The sequence below is a fragment of the Bidens hawaiensis genome, unplaced genomic scaffold, assembly GCF_021521415.1.
Source record: "Bidens hawaiensis isolate Kalapana, Puna unplaced genomic scaffold, B.hawaiensis_p1.1 tig00035166_1, whole genome shotgun sequence".
Taxonomy (NCBI): Eukaryota; Viridiplantae; Streptophyta; class Magnoliopsida; order Asterales; family Asteraceae; genus Bidens; species Bidens hawaiensis.
The window spans coordinates 14,825-38,579 of record NW_027496133.1 but is presented as its reverse complement, the minus strand read 5'-3'; the positions used below and the strand labels follow the sequence as shown (position 1 = coordinate 38,579).

General features: G+C 36.3%; 2 protein-coding genes across 2 annotated transcripts; both read left to right on the top strand.

Moving 5' to 3' along the window:
• Positions 1 to 899: 899 nt before the first annotated feature.
• Positions 900 to 7,559, top strand: LOC143587171 (putative potassium transporter 12). The gene is made up of 10 exons (XM_077068536.1): positions 900 to 1,225; positions 2,119 to 2,347; positions 3,032 to 3,280; positions 3,713 to 3,763; positions 3,840 to 4,100; positions 4,194 to 4,246; positions 4,645 to 4,759; positions 4,866 to 5,120; positions 6,000 to 6,543; positions 7,034 to 7,559. Exons 1-10 carry the CDS (start codon positions 959 to 961, stop codon positions 7,485 to 7,487), a joined length of 2,478 nt encoding a protein of 825 aa, XP_076924651.1. The 5' UTR covers positions 900 to 958; the 3' UTR covers positions 7,488 to 7,559.
• A 14,898-nt stretch (positions 7,560 to 22,457) lies between these two features.
• LOC143587172 (uncharacterized) lies at positions 22,458 to 22,904 on the top strand. The gene has a single exon (XM_077068538.1). It carries the CDS (start codon positions 22,458 to 22,460, stop codon positions 22,902 to 22,904), a length of 447 nt encoding a protein of 148 aa, XP_076924653.1.
• Positions 22,905 to 23,755: the final 851 nt, after the last annotated feature.

Here is a 23,755-nt window from a genome sequence, read left to right as displayed (position 1 = left end):
TACGTGAATGATTGCATAAATAATTGAATATCATGGGCCCCTTTTATATTTAATCTACCCATCATACAATGGATGAACCATTAAACTATCGTTGAAATTTTATATTAATGAATCTCGTATTATTTTTAACCTTCTAAGAAGAAATTCACCATTGTGAGAAAACTCCAATTTCATCCTTAAATCTCGTATTATTATTTTTTTGTCACTAGTAAAACTTTGGGCTAAGACAATCATTTGTTAAATTGAACTTTTTAGATGCTTCACCAAAACTACTTGTCCATTTAGTATCGGAAATCATTGACATTTATGTTAAATAATTAAAACTCATAAATATTGTATTCTTATTAAATTCAAATGATTGGGTCATTACGTAACACCAACTGATTTTTTTTGCTTGTTTTAAACAAGTAAGTTTTTTCCGATCATATTTTATTTTTATGTTTCAAGTGAGACTAGTTACTATATTTTATTTTTATCATTAGATCAAGCTAGTAGTTGTATATCACTAACCGGTTATTAAATATATTTATTATATTTTTTCTAAAGGCTATTCTAAAAATGTTTTTTTTGAGACGGGGCATGCTATTAGTTTTGCAATGGACCAATGGTGATAAAGCATTTAACCAACGACCCGTTTCCCAAGGGATCCAATCCAAACACGAATGATTGTCCGGAACATGTTTACGTTATCTATCTATCCTCAACAGTAACACACGTGACTAGCAAACAAAACCACCATGCATCAATCAAGTTTATCTTTTACCAAACCAAGAAGAGCCCTTGGGTGTCTTTTGTATTTAAGATTCCAAAAGTTGATGCTTTCAGTTTAAACTATAACTAACTATTTTCCAAGGTTTTCAAATTGGGTTTTGATTCACTACTTATGTGATTTGATGCTTTGAGTTTGAAACTATTAACTATAAGGCCAAATTAATTAGGGTTGTTGGAGAAATTAAGGATGGATGATGATGATGATGGGATTGAAGAGATTAGTAGTGGCATTAGTGCTAGATTATTGAGGAGGAGGAGTGGTGGTGGTGATTCGAGTTCCCGATGGGTGGACGGTAGTGAGGTGGACTCAGAATCACCACCATGGTCATTGCTAAATGAGGATGAAGGCTATGAATCTGTTAGAAGAAGGCTGGTTAAGAAGAAACCCAAGAGAGTTGACTCTTTTGATGTTGAGTCATTGGCTATTTCTGGCTCTCATGCTCACCATAACAAGGTTAATTACCTCAATTTTTCTTATTATATTTACTTGCTCTCATGTTTGATTATTAGTAACAGTTTGCTATCATTATGTATCATCATTAGTGTTTTGGATACTTAATGGCCAATAGTCATATTTGATATGTCATCATTAATTAAACTTTTTTAAGACAAGGTTAACCAGCTAAATTCTTTTAGGCCAAAACTAAGTATAACGCCAACAAATTGTTTTAAAATGTTAATATAATTACCTTTAACACATCAGCCACCATGCCATCATTTCAACCATTTACCTTAATAAAACCCTTTGAAAATCTCTAACCTTAAATCAATATTGATATCCTAAAATCAATGTTGCAGAAGTCGCTAGGCGGCCGACCCCCTTGGAGGGAGTATTCGGAGTACTCGGGGAGTAATCGGAGAGTACTCGGACATAGTAAATATAAAGAAAATTAATATTTGGTTATTATATATATGTCAAATATCATAAGGTTTCTAATATTTATAACAAAATAGGTGAATATCAATATAAATAAAAGAAATAAATTTTTGAATATAAAATATTCTAAAAATTACTAATCATTAATTAAAAAAATGATATTTGTTCTTTAATATTATTGAAATAACAATTATGTTTTATTTTTTTGAGTAAAAACCGGTCCAAGTTCACCGATAAGATGTGATTCTGGCTGAGGTTGACCACATTTGACCGATTCTTAGTAACTAGGCGGATTTACAAAAACTCGCCTCGGTGACATACCTTGTAACGAGTACTAGGAGTCTAGGAGAGTACTCGGCCTTGTAATCCTACTTTTACAACATTGCCTAAAATACAAGTTGGACCAACTTTGGTTCCTTTAAAGATAGGAACAATGTCCATAATGCTATACTTTTTTTACAAAATATCAGGATGCATCTATCTGGCAGACACTTGGATTGGCTTTTCAGACACTTGGAGTTGTGTATGGTGATATGGGGACAAGTCCTTTGTATGTGTTCACAGATGTTTTCAGCAAGATTCAAATTGAGTCCGAGGTTGATATTTTGGGAGCTTTATCACTCGTTATATACACCATTGCTCTCGTGCCTTTAGCAAAGTATGTTTTTATTGTGCTAAAAGCAAACGACAATGGCGAAGGTAACAATTAGATTTACATGACTTATTCTTCTTCAAATATATCCAAAGGTTGACTGTAGTACTGTACTGGTCTAACAGACTGATTTTTTTTATCTCAACACTTATGCGAGTTTTTGACTTTTCAAGAATGTCACGATGACTGCATTAAAATTGTAAAAAAGTCTTCTATTGGATGTCCGCGAGTTAAATTTTTTACAATAAATCAACATGTTGTAATGAACTCGGAAGAAGTAGGTTTGACCATTAAAAGTCTAAGTTTATATCTTTTGTGCGAGTTAAATTTATAAGAAGTCCATACTCTTTTATGAATTTAGAAGAACCAAGCTTGACAAATAAAACTCACAGTTTATATCTTTTCGCGAGTTAAATTTAAGTCTATATTTATTTGTGAATTTAGAAGATCTAGGTTTGGCCATTAAAAGTCAAAGACTCAAAGTTTCTGACTTTTTGCTGATACAAGCACTGGTTGACTTTACTAGACCAGATTTGACTTGACAAAAACTCATATTACTTCTTTAACTTTGGAACAACAACATAATGCATGCATTGCATTTCTAAGAAATCTTCCATAAAAATATTCAAGATAATTTACAAAAAAAACAACACATTTAAGTTGTCTTTGTGAAAACTCGGCTTTTATAAAACTTTCACATATTCTTGCTGATATGTAATCTAATCATGCAGGAGGAACATTTGCATTGTATTCATTAATCTGCAGGTATGCAAAAATCAATCTTTTACCAAACCGTCAACAAGCCGATGAACGGATCTCTAGTTATAGGCTGAAATTACCTACTCCAGAACTCGAGCGGGCCTTGAATATTAAAGAAAAATTAGAACACAATTCCTTTTACAAAACCCTTCTTTTGTTACTCGTTTTAATGGGAACTTCTATGATTATTGGAGACGGTATTCTGACCCCCGCAATATCAGGTAAGTGGTCAACTAACTCGATTTTCTTTTATAATACATGAGTATGCACATGTCGGTTTTGGGCTCAAACTGAACCAACAACCGAAAATTTGGTCTTTGGATTTGGAAAAGCGTTTGGTTTTTATATTTGTTCATGCAAATGTTGGGCAAAAAATGGCCCAAAATAATGAGTTTAGGTCCAATTTGTTTTTTATTAATTAATGAACAATTGATTATTACACATTTGGGCGAAAACTTTTGGGCTACACCATTTATGTTTTTTTTATCAGATACCTAATATTCAACAATTAAATTTATAATCCATGAATTTACAATAGATTCGGATTTTAGAAAAACATAAAACCAAACCATCGGTTTTGGGTTGGATCCTGTTATTCCGGTTACGAGTCAGTTATTTCAGTTTTATCCACACCCCAACGTTACTGATTGCAGTCATGTCTGCTGTGAGTGGTCTGGAAGGTAAAATTCAAGGATTTGGCACAGGTAAGTGAACAACTAGTTGTCGATTTTTTAAAGTCAAATATATTGACATTTTAACTTGAGATATTGTGTTTTACAGGTGCTTTAGTGACTGTATCAATTATTATTCTTGTCGCATTGTTTGGCATACAGCGGTTTGGGACGAGTAAAGTTGGCTTGACTTTTGCCCCATGTCTTGCTTTGTGGTTCTTGAGTCTCGGGTCGATTGGATTATACAACCTTATCAAGTATAATATATATGTCGTGAAGGCGATTAATCCTTTGTTTATATATTTGTTCTTTAGAAAGAATTCGTTCAAAGCGTGGTCATCTCTTGGTGGTTGTGTTTTATGCATTACGGGTAAGTTTATTTGATTACATATTGTTGTAAAGCTATAATCTTTCTTGTTTCCTTTTAACATTATTATGTGATAATGTGACACTTTTGTTTCAGGAGCTGAAGCTATGTTTGCTGATTTGGGCCATTTTTCTGTACCATCTATACAGGTTTGTTTTTGAAAATTACTCCTTTCAGGACTATATTAAAATAACTTCTTATATTTAAAGAACGTTTTTCGTGATATTTACATATATGTAATGTTTTAGATGTGATTTTAAAAGTTACTCCTTTCAAGACTATTTATGGGTTTTGAGTATATAATTACAATGATAATCTTATTTTTGAATTTCAATATTTTAAAATCTTTTTAAAAACATTACCCGATCGACCCATCTCCAAATGGGTAATGTTGACCCGTTTTCGTTTTAACCAATCTTGAATACAGATGGGTAAACTTTCTAAATATATTACCCGTTCGACCCGTGTACCATAAGTAGTAATCTGTATTAGTAGTTTAATTAAGTTCACTCGTTAATGATAATCTGATCATATATTCATGTTCTAGATTGCTTTCTCGTTCGTTGTGTTTCCGTGTCTTCTGTTGGCTTACATGGGTCAAGCTGCATATCTTATGAGACACCCGGATTCTGCAAGTAGAATATTCTATGATTCGATTCCCGGTAATACTTAGAGTTCTATGGACCTTAATTCGGTTAAAAACCATTAAACCATTGTAATTACTAATCATTTAACATTTTGGTGTTGTGTATAAACATGGACAAACAGATAGGCTTTTTTGGCCCGTTTTCGTGATAGCCACATTGGCGGCTGTAATTGCTAGTCAAGCTATGATATCGGCTTCTTTCTCGTGCATAAAGCAATCAATGAATCTCGGGTGCTTCCCAAGGTTGAAGATTATCCACACTTCAAGAAAGTTTATGGGTCAAATCTACATTCCTGTTATTAACTGGTTCTTGATGATCATGTGTGTTCTGGTTGTTGCTACTTTTCAAAGTACAACGGATATTGCCAATGCATACGGTTCGGTTTCTTCTCAATCTTCGTATAACTATAGGCGGTGATCATGGCCTGGTCTTTAGAGAAATGTGGTGTTTGAACAAAAATAAACGAGTCATTTCAACCCAACACCATTTTGGCCCAGACCAGAATTTTACTTTTTCATAATGGCCGGTTTTGACAAGGACCAAATTGATGTGTTTTCAAAACGGACTGTTTGACCCCAACCAAATTGAAATTTTGACTTGAACCAAATTGATGTTTATTTAATAAAACAGGGCGTTTTGACCCAAACCAAATTGATTTTTTTTAATATATAAAACAGCCCGTTTTAAACTGAACTCATTTTGCTAAGACCTTGTATTCACCTGAACTAAATTGACGCCTTTTTAAAATTGCCCATTTTGACCTGAACTAAATTGACGCCTTTTTAAAATTGCCTATTTTGACCTGAACCAAATTGATGGTTTTGAACCAAACCAAATTGATGTTTTTTTAAAATATATAAAACAGCCCGTTTTAAACTGAACTCGTTTTGCTAAGACCCCCTTCTTAAAGTGGCCTATTTTGACCTGAACCAAATTGATGCTTTTTTTTCAAAACAGCCCTTTTTGACCTACAATGAAATAATGCTTTTTCAAAGCAGCCTGTTTTGATCCGAATCAATTTGACGCTTCTTTAAAACGGTCTGTTTTGATATAAACCAAATTGATGCTTTTCCAAAACAGCCTATTTTGACCACCTAAAGTTTATACAACAACCTCTTTTAACCTGAACCAAATTGATGTTTTTTTTTCTCTAAAGCGGCCTGCTTTTACCTGAAGAAGTTGATGTTCTTAAAATGACTCGAACCCGTCTACTTTTCCGGTCAAACACCATTCTAAAAACTTATTCTTTTCGCAGGCATAGCAGAAGTCGGTGTGATGATGGTCAGCACAATGTTAGTAACTCTTGTCATGCTTCTAATATGGCAAACAAACATCTACCTAGCATTCAGTTTCCTCATCGTATTCGGATCCATCGAGCTGTTATACATGTCAGCAGTCCTATCCAAAATAACCGAAGGCGGGTGGCTTCCACTCGCATTCGCATCATTCTTTTTATGTGTCATGTACATTTGGAACTACGGAAGTGTACTAAAATACCAAAGTGAAGTCCAAGGAAAAATCTCAATTGACTTCATGAATGACCTCGGGTCAACTCTCGGGACCGTTCGGGTCCCGGGTATCGGGCTGCTTTACAACGAGCTGGTCCATGGTGTTCCCTCGGTCCTGGGCCGGTTCTTACTCGACCTGCCTGCGATCCACTCGACTTTAGTTTTCGTGTGCATCAAATACGTACCAGTCCCGGTTGTGGCTCAAGAAGAACGGTTTCTTTTCAGACGGGTTTGCCCGAAAGACTACCATATGTTTCAATGTGTTGCCCGTTACGGGTACAAGGATGTCAGGTACGGCTGTTCACGAGCCGAGTCGAGCCAGGGCGCTGAAAATATCTTGGCTCGGCTCGGTTCGGTTATCTTAACGGGCTGAAATGTGAGCTTGAGTTCTACTCGTTGAAAGCTAGTTAATTTTTTATAATATGTTTTTTTCGTAAGTGTTGATATATTAAAAGAGAAGAAATAATTTTCAAACATACACATAATACTTGATTTATGAGCAATAAAATTTATAACATTATATGTATTAACTTTGGCATTTTTTTAATTTTTTTTAAAGACCGAGAGGCATATTACATGTATTACTTTTGTTTTCTTTTCAGATTTTTGTATGTTATTATTATTATCGTCTGTATTAAAATTTGGGATTTAATCTAAACAAGCCTAGGAGTAGGTTTTCAAGCGAGCCATGAGCCGAGCCAACCCTGGCTCAGGCTCAGCTCGTTTAGATATGAGCGAACTTTAAGCGAGCCATTAACTTTTTGAACACCACTAATATCAGGAAAGAAGATCATCACGCGTTTGAGCAGCTTTTGGTTGAGAGTTTGGAGAAGTTTATGTGGAAAGAAGCTCAAGATCTTGCATTGGAAAACGAAATCAACGATGGTGATTTCGAAAGTGTGTCGGTTGGTCAACGGAGCTATTCTGGTGAGCTTAACGAGCCATTGTTGCAGCCCGAAGGTGAGTCGGATTTGCCATCGAGTGTGATGGGGGCTATTGATGATGACCCGAGTTTGGAGTATGAGCTTTCGGCTCTAAGGGAAGCGAGTGAGTCGGGGTTTACTTATTTGCTTGGGCATGGTGACGTCAGAGCAAAAAAGGACTCGTTTTTCCTGAAGAAGCTTGTGATTAATTATTTTTATTCGTTTTTGAGGAATAATTGTAGGGGTGGGGCCGCGACGATGAGGGTCCCACATATGAATATCATACAGGTCGGGATGACGTATATGGTATGATAAATGTAGGGGTACGTTTATTTCAGAATTAATGATACGTTAAGATATATAAATGTATTGGTTTATTTTGTTGAATTTGTTGGTCTAATAAAGAAATACATCTTTTTTTGTAAATGAAAGTGGTGGTTGAATTTGAATAGATGATTTGCTGTCCAACAAGCATAACAATATTAAGGTGCACGAAGGTAACACCGCCCATGTGATTGGTTAGTGTCTTCTGTTTGGTTAACCTTAACATTTTTATGAAATCTTGCATTTATGATCTAGCCTTATATCATAAATCCAAAATATGTTTGGTATGATGAGATATCAAAAATCTGATAATGATCCAAAACTATGTTATATGCTTGAAGACCTATTTCTTCACAGATAAAACATGATATCTTATTTATAGAGTTGTAATTTTTTATGTGTTTATTTGTGATATATGTTTAATGGAATTCTTTGGAGAAGAGTCATAAGAATTATTTGTTATATTTGTTTATGTTATATTACAATCTATGTAAATATAATAAATGATGTTTACACTAGAATACAATCTTTATGCACATATATTTTCAAGGAGTGTTGTGGTGATAAGCATCTAATTTTTCTTAAGTAAAACTGTAGAGGTCTCATATTCGAATCTTGTTTCCACTGGTTTTCTATCACAGTCTATTGAAAACGAGACATGTCTAGTGCAAGTTCCAGTTCACTTGATCTTGTTAGTCATCATAGGGTGGCTACCAAAATAAAGGTAAATAGAACAAAGATGTTTTGGAGAAAAGGCAACTTCCATGTGATCAAATTTTAGATAAAGTTTAAGCTTGGATTTGTACATTAACAAGCCAATTTTATTGTTTGCAATTATGGGTAACCAAACTGTCAAAGAGGCTCCATATGGAAGGAACTTGAGGTTTTAGTAGGTCTTTTGGTTTGAATTTTTTATTTATTTTTCACTTTTTATTTTTTATTTATTTTTACGTTTAGCCGTTTTTCGACTTGGAATTGTCCCGATTTTTTCTTTAATATGCATGTCAAACCATTTGTTAAATATCCACAAGCGCATATAATTAATATCATTTTAAAATCAAGCATTTTATTTTCTTTCACATAAAAATATGTACGTGTCAAACCCCGTATTTTTTAACATAAATTTGTAACCGATAAACCTTTTCTTATGTTAAAACTATTTTTGTCAACATAGTGCATATAAAATGCAATTTACATACCAAACCATTTGTTTTATATACATACTAGAAAGGTATCTGTGCGATGTATCTGGAACACAAAAACTAGAAATCACGTAAAATGTTATTTTTTCTAAAATTTAATATATAAAAAAGCTATAACAATAATATACTCAAGTTAAAGAGAATATAACTCTCGTTTTTATGGTGTAATTCAAAAACAAAAAAATAAAACATTGACGCATAAAAAAAGTTATAGCATTTTTAAAATTAAAATCGAGAAAGGAGTTGCTTTAAAATTAAATAAAAAAAATATATGGTTGAAAATGAAAAGTGAAAATGTAAATAATCTTTTATCTTTAAATATTAATATATTAAAAGTTGAGTAAAATTTATGACGCTAACTTATAACTTATAAGTAAACTACATGAAAGATGTAGGACAAATGGCAAATTTGCCTCCTTACATTTGCATTAGGTGTTGTACACTAAGCTGTAAATCTTGTAATTAGTTAAATTTTAGTGATTTAATTTGCTCATAAAAGATATATTATATTCGTAGTATATATATTTTGAAACCGTGGAACAAGAAAAGGTGTCACGTGTTATGGCCTTAGTCCAATTTAGTTATTTAGATTTTGCATCCCTTTTAGTTTTACCGGTTTTTTAGTTGGTCTCTTTTAACAATTGATTTTTATGTTTTCAACATTGTCTTTCTCTTTCCAGTAACTTGAGGTAAGGGTCACTTCAGTAGTTTCTTTAAAAAATATTGTTACAAATATATTACAAGATGTAAGTTGATTTTTCCAACAACTTTCAATCGGACGAGCTCGATGCCTAGCCCACCGTCGCCACCTCCTCCCAGCGCCGTCTCCCCTCCCCTCCCTTGGTTCTCTCTCGCTTTTCCACGCACCCACATACACCTGCCGGCCACAACTGCCCCATAAAGTTTGGGGTGGGGGTTTTACACTAAAGATGAGCTTAGTATAGAACCGATTTTAATGGGGCTGTCCGGCGGACGTCCGGCTGTTTGTTCGGTGGGAAGTTCGTTTATGTTCGTCCGTTTAATAAATGAACTGAACACCTAAAAATAACTTTGTTCGATAAGCTTAACAGACGAACATGGACAAATGTCGTGTTCGTTCAATAGTGGTCGTGAACGTCCACTAACGTCCATCCAATTACGTCCATTTAACAGGGTTGTGTATGTTGAAATTTCTTGAAGAATTTGAAGTTTTTTTTTCTCGTGAAACACTAGAAGTTTTGGATTTTGAACACTAAAACATTATTTTGATATGATTATGTGTTTGGTTACTATGTTAATTGTTAAGTATTTTTGGATATCATGTGATGTAATGTTCATTGGTGTTTATGTTAAATATTTTGATATGTTTATGTTGTTTGTCCATTAACGTTCATTAGTGTCCATTGGTGTTTGTTGGTCCATTAGTGTCCGTTAGTATTCGGTTGACCATTAGCGTACGTTAGCGTCCGTTTACAATACAAACGAATGGATACAAACCTACACGGAAAAACTCAATTCCTTAATGAACAGACACAAATTTTTGTTGGTAGGGTGTTCGTGAACCGTCCATTTATCTGACAACATCTTATCGGACGAACACGGATAAGGTCTCGTCCGGTTCGGTTCAGTCCGCTTACAACCCAGGTTACGATCCCGAATTTCCCAAAAACTTGGTACTAGCACCGATACCATAAGCAAAAATTCGGTAAATACCAATACCGGCAACGACCCCGAGTTTCCCGATCTTGATTTTTTAAGAATTTTTCGGTAACAGTATTGATACCCTGTGTACATTCCTCATTTTCGGTTTAACTATATTTATATTTGTATCAAAAACCCGACCCGTTTTGATCTTTCGGATCCGTCGTTATTAATGAAATATTGAGTTTAACTTATATTTGTTTGTTTACATCTTGTTTGACCAACTTAAACCATCCAAACGCATGAAACTTCTTAAAAGCAATACCATGGCCAACCCTTAACTTTTTCCCTATATAAACAAGGCCAATGCATCCTCTTTGGGTTTGCTCATTCACCTCAAACTCCCCACAATCTAGATCTAAGTATTCTCTCCAAACTTTCTCTCAATCCAAGTGTTCATCTTCAACCTCTTGTTAGTTTGACTACTTAAGGTCAAATTAATGCTAACCTTGTTTCTAACTAATTCTTGTTATTTAAAGCTTGATATTTTAAAAATATACTCCCCTTGTTTCCTTGGCTTTCCCTTTTCCGGCCATGTCGGTTTAGGTGTATTGCTAGGCAAGGCTTCATGGAGAACTATTATAGTCCTTGATAAACACTTTAATTTATGCTTTAATTTGTGCAAGCTTACTAATGCTGTTTAGTTTCTAATTACTTTAGTTTCCAAATCATTTTAATGAACTCTATGGTATTTGGGTATGTGGCCACCATTCTCGGTTTCATCCCGAGTCAAGAGCCGAACCAAAACCGAACTTTTGTTTAAATACTTTATTGTTAACATATTGTATGTAAGACTTGAGTATTATTACTTTTTAAGTTTATTTTAACGAGTTCTATGGTATTGGGTATGTGGCAACCATCCTCGGTTTTATTCCGAGTCAAGGACCGAACCGAAACCGAACTTTTGTTTAAACACTTTATTTTAACATGTTGTATGCATACTTGAGTATTATCATTTCTAAGTTATTTTAATAAATTTCTATGGTATTGGGTACGCGGAAATCATCATCGGTCTTATTCCGAGTCAAGGACCGAACTAAGACCGAACTAAACCGAGTTCACTCACTTAAGACACACTAGTGTGTCTGGCCACCGAATCTCATATTATATCTAAAACTATATTATAAACTAATTTTAATTGTTTTCTCAAAACACTTGGTATGTTGGATCTTACTTGATCTTATAACAAATGTCTTCTTAATAGAACTACACACTTGGTTAAGCTTCTTTTGATTTAATTGAGTTATCTCATAACATTTTGGAATCTCGGCTTCGAGCTTGACCAATTATCAAAAATCGAACCGACAAATCCGAACACTCGTAATATCTCGTTTTGGTATCTATTTGACTTTGCAATATTGCAATTATACCCAAATATTTACTTAACAAAGGTTAACTAAAAACAAATGAATAGAATGCCGAGACCCGACTTCGGTAAACTTACTTTTCTAAAACTATTACTTCAATTCTTATGTATTTACATTTTAATCTTCAAACTTTAATTATATATTTTACTTGTCAAGTTATTTTATTTTAAAGCTTTTAAAACCATCCACTAACTCAAGACCTTTTTAATCTAGGTTTTGCCCGTTGAACTTACCCTTCCCCCGTTTTATCGCAAACTATCCTTCAAGTTACTTATTTCACGTGAGTACATTTCATCCTCCGTTTTCTTTTATACTTTGGGGGTAGCATGCATACTTATCCAAAATAAGAATGATTTATAATACTTCATCTTCAAACCACAATCTCTAGGTTGTATGATACTTAGAATACTTGCTTTATTGTGTGTTATATGTTTCATATGATTTACGTGCACGAGTAATTGTTTTTATGCAAGTGGTGGAGTCTCAATAAGTATGATCATACGCACCTCTAACTACTAGCCTTGTGCAAATAGCATAGGGCATCATTATCCGAGTATGTCGGTTGTTACCGATTAGAAATGATCCTTATTTACATAAGTTTTATATACCACAATTGATGCTTTTATTTATAGTCTCATATTCGTTTGTGGATTTTGCCTCATATTATATATACTCAAAACTATGAAATTGCTCACCAACATACGTGTTGACAAACACTATTTTATGCATTGTTACAGGTTTGATCATTGGTTGATTGGAGTTCGAAGATGCTATTTTGCTTTGAGACCGTTTAAGTTATTAGAAGAATGAACAATTAAATTCTTATATTTGGTGTTGTTTTGTATGAACAAGATGTATTACTTTTGTGGTTTAAATATTGTCACTTTAATAGTGTCTTGTGTTCATGGGAAATCCGTTGCACCCAGGCATGTTCCGCTGCCTTTGGTCGGGGTGTGACAGATTGGTATCAGAGCCAAGACTATAGGATATGCGGTTAGACGTAACGACCTAGTATAGTTTTGCTTTAGGGTCCTTATACGTGTTGCTTATCAGTGTTACCCCACTTTATTGTTCATTACACTTATATAGTTAATTGCTTATTTATTTCATTTAATCTCCAAAATATAAACATGCACACACTCTCATAGTATTCCAAGGTATCCTTACCTTATCATAAAAAGTAGATTTTTGTATTGTTTTATGGATCACAAACTTAATTTGGATCCCGTTATTTAAGATCTCTTAAAGGTCGAATTTATATTGGGTTTGCAGCCATCATAGAGGGCGAAACACTATGAAACGATCATTTGACAAAAAGATTCCAAGAATCGAAGGTGATTTACTTACCTAGGATGGTTGAATTGTAGTGTTCGTCTTCTAGGCCAACGAATCGTGTTGTACATGTCAATACTTTAAGTTGTCGAATGCAAGCGTTCCGGTTGCCTCCTTATAGTTTTGTTGGAAGCATAAGAGCCACGGTGATACGTGGACTAATGTTTTCAACAATCTGATTACCTAATCGTTTACTTTTTATTGTTATTATAACTCCCCACTTTACAACGATTTTTAAGATTCAATGTTGGGACAACTAGTCATGGTGGTTCATGCAAGTTTTTCCCGCTTTTAAATCCTAACACATTATTTCAAACTTCAAAGATTTAAATTAAACTATTTAACATTCTATTTTTTTTACTTGTTTTACTAACAAATTTTTTTAACATCCTCATAACTTTAGGACTCACAATCATTAAAACCTCATATTTACTCATTTCCCTCATACTTATATCAATGACCCCAAATTTATATCATTTCTCTTTAATTATTTTAGAATGCCTCCACTTAGTCGTCAAACTCGCAAGTCAAGCTCCGGTCGTCGGATGGCCGCTATGGTTGCTAAAGAAATCATCACTGTGATTCCCGAACTAATAACTCAAATTCAAGCCACCCAACCCCCAGTTACTCAAACCACACCTAACCCCACACCTTTCGCCTTGAAATATTTCACCGGTGGAAACCCATCTAAGTTTCATGGAAAGAATTGTGCCACTACCTTGTTGCAATGGTTCGAAAAAATGGAAAGTTTGTTTAACCTTTGTGAATGCCCCGAACCCAAGAAAACCACGTACGCCTCAAGCATGTTCGAGGGAACCGCCCGCACTTGGTGGAATGGCGAAATGTTCGCCAATGTGGCGGAAGTAGCTATGGCCTACTCATGGACCAAGCTCACCGAAGTCATGATGAAGAAATTTTGCCCAAAACATGAACTCCAAAAACTCGAATCCGAATTTTGGGAACTTAAGCAAGAAAGTGGTGACAACTCCGCCTACTCCGATCGCTTTCATGAGCTTGGCCTCTTGGTTCCTCACTTGGTCACTCCCCTCGAACAGGCAAATGACAAGTATGTCGGCGGTTTGTTTATGCAAATATGCGACTAGGTGATGAGTAGTAAAATGCAAACCCTTCATGATGCAATTACCCTAGCTGGTGCTCTTTCCGAAAACCATGTCAAAGCCGGTACCTTGACTATCAAAAGCTCAAAGAAACCCAACGAGAAAAGTACACCCGAACCATCAACCCTCACCGAAGTTGACCCGCAACCTCAATCCATAAACTACTACAACTCATCTCACCACTCCAAGAAGAAAAGCAAACCCAACCACCGAAACTATGTCGTCACTCACCCATCTCAACCTCAATCACAATCCCAACACCTCCAAACCAAAAACCGTATTTCGGCTCTCACCCTTTGTGTAACACTTGCCAACACCATAATCCCGCTTACTCCGCTTTTCGCCAATGCACTAAGTGTAACCGCTATGGTCACCTTAGCAACGTGTGTCGGGAAGCCTCACATGGGCAACCCGCTCCACCAAGATTTACTCCAACTAACCAAAACCGAACCGACCCGCACTGTTTGCTCAAAACCCTCCCCCTCAACCTAGGGCTTGTTTCAATTGTGGAGATCGGAATCATTTCTGCAATGCTTGTCCTCGACTTGCCTTCGTTAACCAAGCCCAAGTCATGCCCACACCCTACTACCAAACCCAAGCCTACCAAGTTCAAACCTATCAACCGCAAATCCCGTAACTCTTGGCTCCTATGGCTCAATCGCTCCAAGCCATGCAAGCCCTCCTCCTCAACCACACCCGCAAGCAATGCAAGCTCTCCCTCCTCCTCTAGCTTAACAAGTCAACCATGGCAACCAAGGGCGTGCCTTTATGATGAACGCTAACCAAGCTCAAGTTGCCATCGATGTGATGAATTGTACGTTTTTAGTAAATGAGCATTTACCTTCAATTTTATTTGATACCGAAGCTGAGAGGAGTTTTGTTTCTTCTAAATTTGAATCTATCCTTGCCATACCACATACTAAACTTTCTCGCCCTTTTTCTGTCGAAGTCGCCAATGGTAGTTCCATCACCATCAATTCGGCCATTCGCGATTGTATCCTCACTCTTTGCAAGAACGAATTCTCAATCGACCTCATACTGATGCAAATGGGAAGCTTTGATATCATAGTAGGTATGGATTGGTTAGCTTTACACCGTGCAAAAGTCGTTTGTTATGACAAATTCATTCGAATCCCCCTCGTCAATGGCAAAGTCCTCAAAGTCTTTAGCAAAAAGATCCCCAAGAAACTCAACCTCATGTCTTGCTCTCGATCTCGTAAGTACTTGCGCCAAAAGTATGTTCCATTCCTAGCCCAAGCGGTGGTGAAAGATCCCAAAGAAAAGAAAATTCAAGACATTCCCGTTGTTTGTGAATTTCCTGGCATTTTTCCTGAAAATGTCTCTGGTCTCCCACCCATTTGTCCTGTTGAATTTCGAATCTACCTTGTGCCTGAAGCGACTCCCGTAGCCAAGGCTCCCTATCGTTTAGCTCATTTGGAATTGCAAGAGTTATCGAACCACCTTCAAGAACTCTCCGATAAGGGCTATATCCGTCCAAGCTCTTCCCCTTTGGGCGCTCCCGTCCTCTTCGTGAAAAAGAAAGATAGCTCGTTTCTCATGTGTATCGATTACCGTGTACTCAATAAACTCACCATGAAAAATCATTACCCTTTGCATTGAATCGAAGACCTCTTCGATCAACTCCAAGGCGCAACTTGCTTTTCCAAAATCGATCTTCGATCGGGTTATCATCAGTTGCGTGTTCATGAAGACGACATTCCTAAAACCGCTTTCCGTACTCGGTATGGACATTACGAGTTCTTGGTTATGCCTTTCGGATTAACCAATGCACCCATGGTATTCATAGACCTCATGAACCGCGTTTGCAAACCATTCTTGGAAAAATTCGTAGTTGTTTTTATCGATGACATCCTTATCTTCTCCAAGACCAAAGCCGAACATGAACATCATTTACGTTCCATTCTCGACCTCGTAAGAAAGGAACAACTTTATGTCAAGTTCTCAAAATGTGAATTTTGGTGAAAAGAAGTTCAATTTTTGGTTCACGTTGTCAACGATAAAGGTATTCATGTTGATCCCGCCAAAATCGAGGCCTTAAAATATTGGAAAACTCCATCCACACCCACGGAAGTCCGATCTTTCCTTGGTTTGGCCGGGTATTATCGGCGATTCATTCTAAACTTCTCCAAAATCGCGTTACCCCTCACCTCACTAACTCATAAAGGAAAACCTTATGAATGGGGACTGAAACAAGAAGAAGCTTTCCAAACTCTAAAGAATATGCTTTGCAATGCTCCCGTTTTATCCCTTCCCGATGGAAACGATGACTTTGTGGTATTTTACGATGCATCCAACCAAGGTCTCGGTTGCGTTCTCATGCAACAAGGTCAAGTTATCGCATATGCCTCAAGGCAACTTAAGGTTCACAAAAATAATTACACAACTCATGATCTAGATCTTGGTGTCGTCGTTTTCGCTCTCAAAATCTGATTCATTATCTTTATGGAACGAAATGTGTTGTATTCACCGATCATAAAAGTCTTCAACACATTTTTGACCAAAAGGATCTCAACATGAGACAACATCGATGGGCCTAGTGATTTTGTGAAATTCGCTACTGTGAGACCATCGATCTGGTAATTACCGTAGCCATGATCAAATAATAATTAATAAAATAAATATAATTAAAAAGTATTTTTGTCCAAAATTATTGTTTTTATATGAGTTTTAAAATATAAAGCTTGAAAAAGCTGAAATTTGTCGCGTAGTGAGCACTGCGCAGAATGACACCGGGTGACAACTTAGAAACGGATAAAATCATAAACATGACAAAATGATCTCGAAAAATCAAAAATAATATTGGAATATTAGAGATAGCATATCAACTTAATTTTAGAAGGTTCGAATCGCAAAAATTAGAAAATAAGCGATCAAGAGTCAGTAGAGGACACCGTAAGAGCCCACCGTTAAATTTCTCAGAAAAATAGTTTTTAGGTTTTTACTGACTGAAATTCAATTTCGTTTAATGTCTGACAAAAATTATTAGAAACGGAGTTCGTTTGGTCCATCAAATATTACTTTACGTTAATTCTTACCACCAAAACTTACCAGATAAAATTTAATACCCAACCTTCCCCCCTCCCTCAAAAATGGCGGCCAACATGTAGCCACCCCACCTCCCTAATTGACCAATCAACACTCTAGGCAATCATTAGAAATATTTTGTTAAGATATGGAAGAAATTAATTAATTATTTAAGACCCTCCCCACTTCCCCATAAACCACGCCACTCTTCTTCTTCTTCTTCTTCTTCTTCTTCTTCCTTCCAAGCCGGCCCCCATCTCTCTCTCCACCATCACTTCTTTCAAAATCCAAGAACACTCATATTATACAAGTTAAAGGCTTTCCATGCTAACATAATCAAAAGATAGGATCAAGAGAGCTTAGGAAAGAGTTTATGCACATTCAAGCCCTTGTTTTCTTCTCTTGAACCTCTAATCCGAAACAAAACCCTAAGGTAATGTGGTTAAGCATTGGATGTTTTTGCTTTAGTTAGAGCTTGATAATAATGATTTTGATCACAAAAATCCAAAGTTCGGTTTTGATTTGTATATGCATGCATGGCCGTGGGTTTGTGTGTGCGTGTGAGTGATTGTTTTGCTTGATAATAACATGGGTTATGGTCACTTGATAGATTGATTTCACTTAGTTATATAGAACTTGAATGAGTTTGCTAAAAGATTTAGTTAGAATAATAACTTGACATGAGTTTTGGTTGTGTCTTTGGTTAAAAAGATTGAAATGGAACTTGGTTGAACCCACCCCAATGGGCCGTGAGCCATGGCTTGGGGTCGGGAATGACTCTTGTTGGTAAAATATGGACTACATGATACTATAATAATCTCTATTTCTAAACCCACTTGATTAAACTTTAAGGATATACATGCATAAAGTTAATATTGATGATTGTTTGAAAAGTGACTTTTGAAATATCTTGATAATGTTGATAGACAAGATAATGAGTATATAAAATTGTTGTTGGATTAATAAATGATTAGGTTGTTAGTTAGGAAATTGCCTCTCATTTGGCATGAATTGAATAAACAAGTTGTCACTAATGACAAACATGCTATTAAAGGAAACATTATTTTGATGAAATTTGTGATTTAAGTTTTAATGGTTACTTGATACATGAAAGCATTAGTAGTTTATGATACATGCTTAGGAATATGTTGGTAAACATTACTATGGAGAAATATTAAGTTGTTAGAGATTTGCAAAAACCAACACTTACTAAAACAGGAAACTTTATATGGTAAACTAGTAGAAAAGATGAAACAAGCTTATGAAACAAGTTGGATTGATTGTTGTCAAACTAGTTGAATGAGATAAAACATATGATATATATCTTGATGCTTGAAAACTTGAACTAGATGAAAATATGATTTTTAACAAAGTTGCTAATATAAGAAACTTTATTTGAAACTTGAAGCTAAGGCTTGAGCATGGGTACTTGGAAAATTGTTTGATGTGTATTATGTGTTGCATGATGATGAAATACATGTTATTATATGCTTACTTTCTGTACATGATGATTTGATTTGATAATATAGCTTAAAAAGCTTGTCGGTAACATTAACGGTCGGAAAGTTCGACTTTTAAAGTGAACCGACAAGGAGTTTCCGGGACTGTTTTGAATAAGCCCCAAAAACCATAATATTCTTATACCTGACATAAGTTAAGGTATAAGAGAAGATCAAGAAAGCAAAACTTGACCCTTACACGATTCGTGTCGCGAAAACCGACACGAAAATTTTAAAAATTGACGTTTTTGAGAAAATAAAACCAAAAATAAAAACCATGACATTTTTATGAACAAAATTATGAAACTTGACCAAATTTATACATAAAATTATTTTTGGTAAATTAAAATTCAAGTTTTACACGAAAAGTTAATCGGTTCGTCTTTAAAAGCAAAACCGACAAAAACCGTTTAAAAGTAATAATATGGCAAGACTTATATTTTTCTAAATATTCCAGCAACCAAAATATTACTTTCACAATTTACATACTATTTTATTATTTAATAAAAATTTACTAAATTATTATTAACTAATTTCTTACTTGTGTAATCGATAATTGCTAAGTGATTAAATAGGAACCTTGTGTGCTTGTATGCTTGTGTGATCACTTAGAATGAGGTCATAGAGGATAGAGTCGTCACTGAATCATTCAAACTTGAGATATAACAATTAACAAATGTGAACTGATTCAGGACACGAGTTTTTTGGACAATTTCTGGAAATAACTGTGAGTTTTCTCTACGCCCCATGTTTTAATTGTTTTATAAACTGTTTTGGGGAAAAGCATATTTATGTTGATATATATATATATGTATGTATTGTACTGTTTTCGTTGTATTGTTGTTGGAAACGCGGATTGTTTTACAAATTGTTGTTATCGTGGGATGAATCAATTTGGTTAAATAACTATTAACCGGGTAACAGACACATAAATGTTGGTAGATCTATCGGGGTGACGCCCCCCACTTCCATTCACGTTGGGTGAAAAGTGGGAATATTTTGAGTATGGTATGTTTCGAGTTATCAAATTGGTAGTCATACACGCGTTGTACTCTTAGCTAGTTTACAACTAACACTTTTTGTGTAAAAGGCAATCCGTTGGTTATTTGAGTACCGTGTTTGGTATTGTTATGTATACCGTGTGTGATCGGTATGGTGTGTGTACCGTTTTTGATCGGTACCTATGGGGATATGGTAGCTTGCAAACTATCATATTCGCCTGTGTTATTATATATATATATATATATATATATATATGAAAACTATTTTTATCGAGAAACTCACCAACATTCGTGTTGACAAAATTATTTTAATATGATTTTCTGGTAAGTGAGGATTTCGCGAGGAGGGAGCGGGAACGAAGTGTCGGTGTTTGAATAAGATGTTGTTTGTAATATATTAATGTTTTAAATAACATTATCCGTGTCTTTGGACACGCAAGACTCTGATGTTCTAAATAAAAATGTTTATTTTAATATAAATAAATTGTGTTGTAATGTGATTGGCTAACGGCGTCTGCCACATCCCGAAAGGCTTAACCTAAGTCTTCCGCTGATTGTCATTATGGTTTTCGGGGTGTGATAGAAGTTGGTATCAGAGCCAATCGTTATAGTGAATTAGAAATGTAACAAGTTTCTAAAATATAACCGAATATTCAAACACGCGCTCGTTCCCACCTCTCGAAATAAGGTAAAAGTGTAAGTATACAAAAATGTGTGTATATTTATTTGTTTACTTGGATATATTTATTTATTATTACTAACGATCACTGCGAATTGGTTACGTATTACAGATGTCGTCACCGCAACCCATCATTATTCATGACTCAGAAAGTGGAACTAAAGGGGCACTAACGCCTCCGATTGTACCACTGCCAGACTTTTCCCCGGCACATCACGAGCCTGTTTTCCATGAGACTCTGAAAGCTCTAGGAAACGGACCCGTGACGAGTACGAGGGAAATGACCACGTTTACATTCCACCCGTGTTTGAAGCACCACCCCCACCCCCGTTGGACCAGGGTTTGCGCGGGAAATTATCCCGACCGTGGATAAGAGGACGGATCAGCAAAGCAAGATGTTAGCTATGCAGGATTCCGCCTTATGTGGTGTTAAGCTTCTCCTCGCGACGATGGAATGTAAGAGTATCGATAATGGCTGGACTTTTGACCTTTTGTCTAAGTTTTTGCACACTCTTAACCGTCACATGAAGTATATGGAGAATAGGATCGGTGGACTGGAGGCTGGGCTAGGAGCGGTGGAGTCTAGTGCTCACTATCTTTTGGGTCTCCGTTGACCTATATTGTCTTGTTTGTTTATTTTAATATGTATGTTGTCATGATCGTTTGGACCTTTTGTGTTTGTTGTAATGGTGGGAATCCAAAACTATTAGGGTGTAGTATGTATTACACCAATTTGGTTGTATTTTGGGATGATTATAGGTTTCCCCTCCTAAGATTATGAAGTTAATGGTTGTTTAAGTATTATTATGGTTGTTTGTTTAAAATTTGCCAACTAACCATTTGTTTTATGAAATGAAAGAATTATGGCACCAAGAAGAACCGCCCCTAATCAGGAAACCAGACTACCATCATCTCAAGAGGAGTTGGACCAAATGATCGCTCAACGTGTCAATACGACACTCGAACAACAAAATGTGAACCGAAACGGGGACCGAAATGCCCAAAACGATATTGGAGCAGGAATGCCAAGCGGTATACATATTTGTTTTAAATAAAAGGGGATAAAATTTTTATAAATATTCCAACGAGAATTTTTAACTAGTAACCTTTAATAATCAGTAATAATTATTAGCAAACTATGTTAAAAACAGGGAATGTAGTGCCCGGGTGCACTTATAAAACTTTTCAAGGGTGTAAGCCCAAACCTTTTACCGGGGCCGAAGGACCTCTCAAGATCATAAGATGGATAGAAAAGATGGAGTCGGTTATGAAGATTAGTGATTGTACCCTCGCATAGCGAGTTATGTATGGAGTATGTTCGTTTGAGGATGAAGCTTTAGAATGGTGGAGCTCCTTGATCCAAAATATGGGTGAAGATGCGGCTTACCGTTTGAAATGGGATGAACTGAAAGAATTGTTGCTAAAGGAGTACTGTCCTAGGAATGAACTGCAAAAGATTGAATACGAGTTCTGGACACTGAAAATGGAAGGTGAGGATATCAGCACATATACCTCCCGGTTCAACGCGCTGGCAAGGCTAGTGCCACGACTGGTCACGCCGGAATATGTTCGGATCGAGAGATACCTTTGGGGCTTGGCACCTAAAATTCGAGGCATGGTTACTTCCTCGAAGCCATCCACGATTCAGTCTACCAGAGAATTGGCGAAAACCCTAACCAATGATGTCGTCCGTATGGGAACGCTGAAAGTTACAAGTTAGAAAACAGCCGACGCTGCCCCAAAAAATAAGGATTCTGGAGCAATTCCGAAGTTGGCCGAGCAGAAGAGAAAGTGGAACGAGAACTCAGGAGGACAATTCTGGAAGAGACAGAATACCGGAAGGATGTTCGCAACTAACTAAAGCGGAAACGCGAGTCAGGCGACTCAGTGAAACAGGTGTGGAAGGAGTCACGTTGGTGAATGTTGGAAATGCCTCAAGTGCAATCGGTTCGGACATCAGGCTCAATACTGTTTTAGCAAGGACTCATCGACTGGCTTAGGGAAGCCGAACACCGGGTGTTTTGAATGTGGAAGTATGGGACATTTCCGGAAGGATTGCCCGAAGCTTAGAAACCAGAATGTTAAAGGAAGAGCCTTCGAGTTGAATGCGAAGAAAGCTAAGAAGGATTCCTCGGTTGTCACTGGTATGTTTCTTATTAATAACAATTACGCTTATGTACTATTCGACACCGGAGCCGATCTAAGTTTTGTTTCCAAGCAATTTGAGCCCCTCCTTGGTATAGAGTCCAGTAAACTAGATACCAAATATTCAATTGAACTAGCTAATAGGAAATTAGCTGAAACTGGTGAAGTTGTACGGAATTGTAATCTCCTTTTAGAAAATCATCTGTTCGATATAGACCTGTTACCCGTTGATTTAGGCAGTTTTGATATATTTGTGGGAATGGACTGGCTAACCAATCTGAGATTATCTGTTCGGAAAAGAAAATTCGTTTGCCACTCCCAAGTGGTGAAACCCTAGTTGTGCAAGGTGAGCAAGGGAATTCAGGTTCAAATCTTACTAGTATTATGAAGACGCGTAAGATGCTACGCAAGGGTTATCCAACGTATTTCGTAAATGTGGTGGATACAAAAGCAGAAGAGCCGAAGATTGAAGATATTCCTGTAGTAAGAGAGTTTCCTGAAGTATTTCCTGAGGAAATACCGGGTTTACCCCCACCAAGGCAAGTTGAATTCAGAATCGACATAGTTCAAGATGCTGCACCGGCAGCTCGATCTCCATATAGATTGGCACCCTCAGAAATGCAGGAAATGGCAAATCAAATTCAAGAATTGCTAGAGGATTCATCAGACCGAGCTATTCCCCGTCGGGAGCACCAGTTCTTTTTGTGAAAAAGAAAGACGGCTCGTTCAGGATGTGTATAGATTACCGCGAATTGAACAAACTGCCCATTAAGAATTGGTACCCCTTACCGAGGATTGATGATTTGTTTGATCAATTGCAAGGATCCAATTACTACTCAAAGATAGATCTGCGATCTGGATATCATTAGCTGCGAGTTGCTGATGCAGATGTTCACAATATCGCATTCAGGACCCTCTATGGTCATTACGAATTCTTAGTCATGCATTTCGGTCTAACAAATGCCCTCGCCGCATTTATGGACCTCATGAATAGAGTTTGTAAGCCATATTTGGATAAATTCATGATAGTATTCATCGACGATATACTTATCTATTCACGAACCAAAGAGGATCATGAGCAACATCTAAAGCAAATTTTGGAGTTACTTCGAAATAAGAAGCTGTATGAAAAGTTCTCAAAGTGTGAGTTCTGGTTGAGAGAAGTACGTTTCCTTGGACACGTGATTA

Excerpts from the sequence above, each read along its gene's own strand:
- LOC143587172 (XM_077068538.1), top strand. The coding sequence starts at position 22,458 with ATGGGACATTTCCGGAAGGATTGCCCGAAGCTTAGAAACCAGAATGTT.
- LOC143587171 (XM_077068536.1), top strand. The coding sequence starts at position 959 with ATGGATGATGATGATGATGGGATTGAAGAGATTAGTAGTGGCATTAGT. Across the intron at positions 3,281-3,712 it reads TCTGACCCCCGCAATATCAG|TCATGTCTGCTGTGAGTGGT; the intron begins GTAAGTGGTCAA and ends TACTGATTGCAG. Across the intron at positions 4,247-4,644 it reads TTTCTGTACCATCTATACAG|ATTGCTTTCTCGTTCGTTGT; the intron begins GTTTGTTTTTGA and ends TTCATGTTCTAG.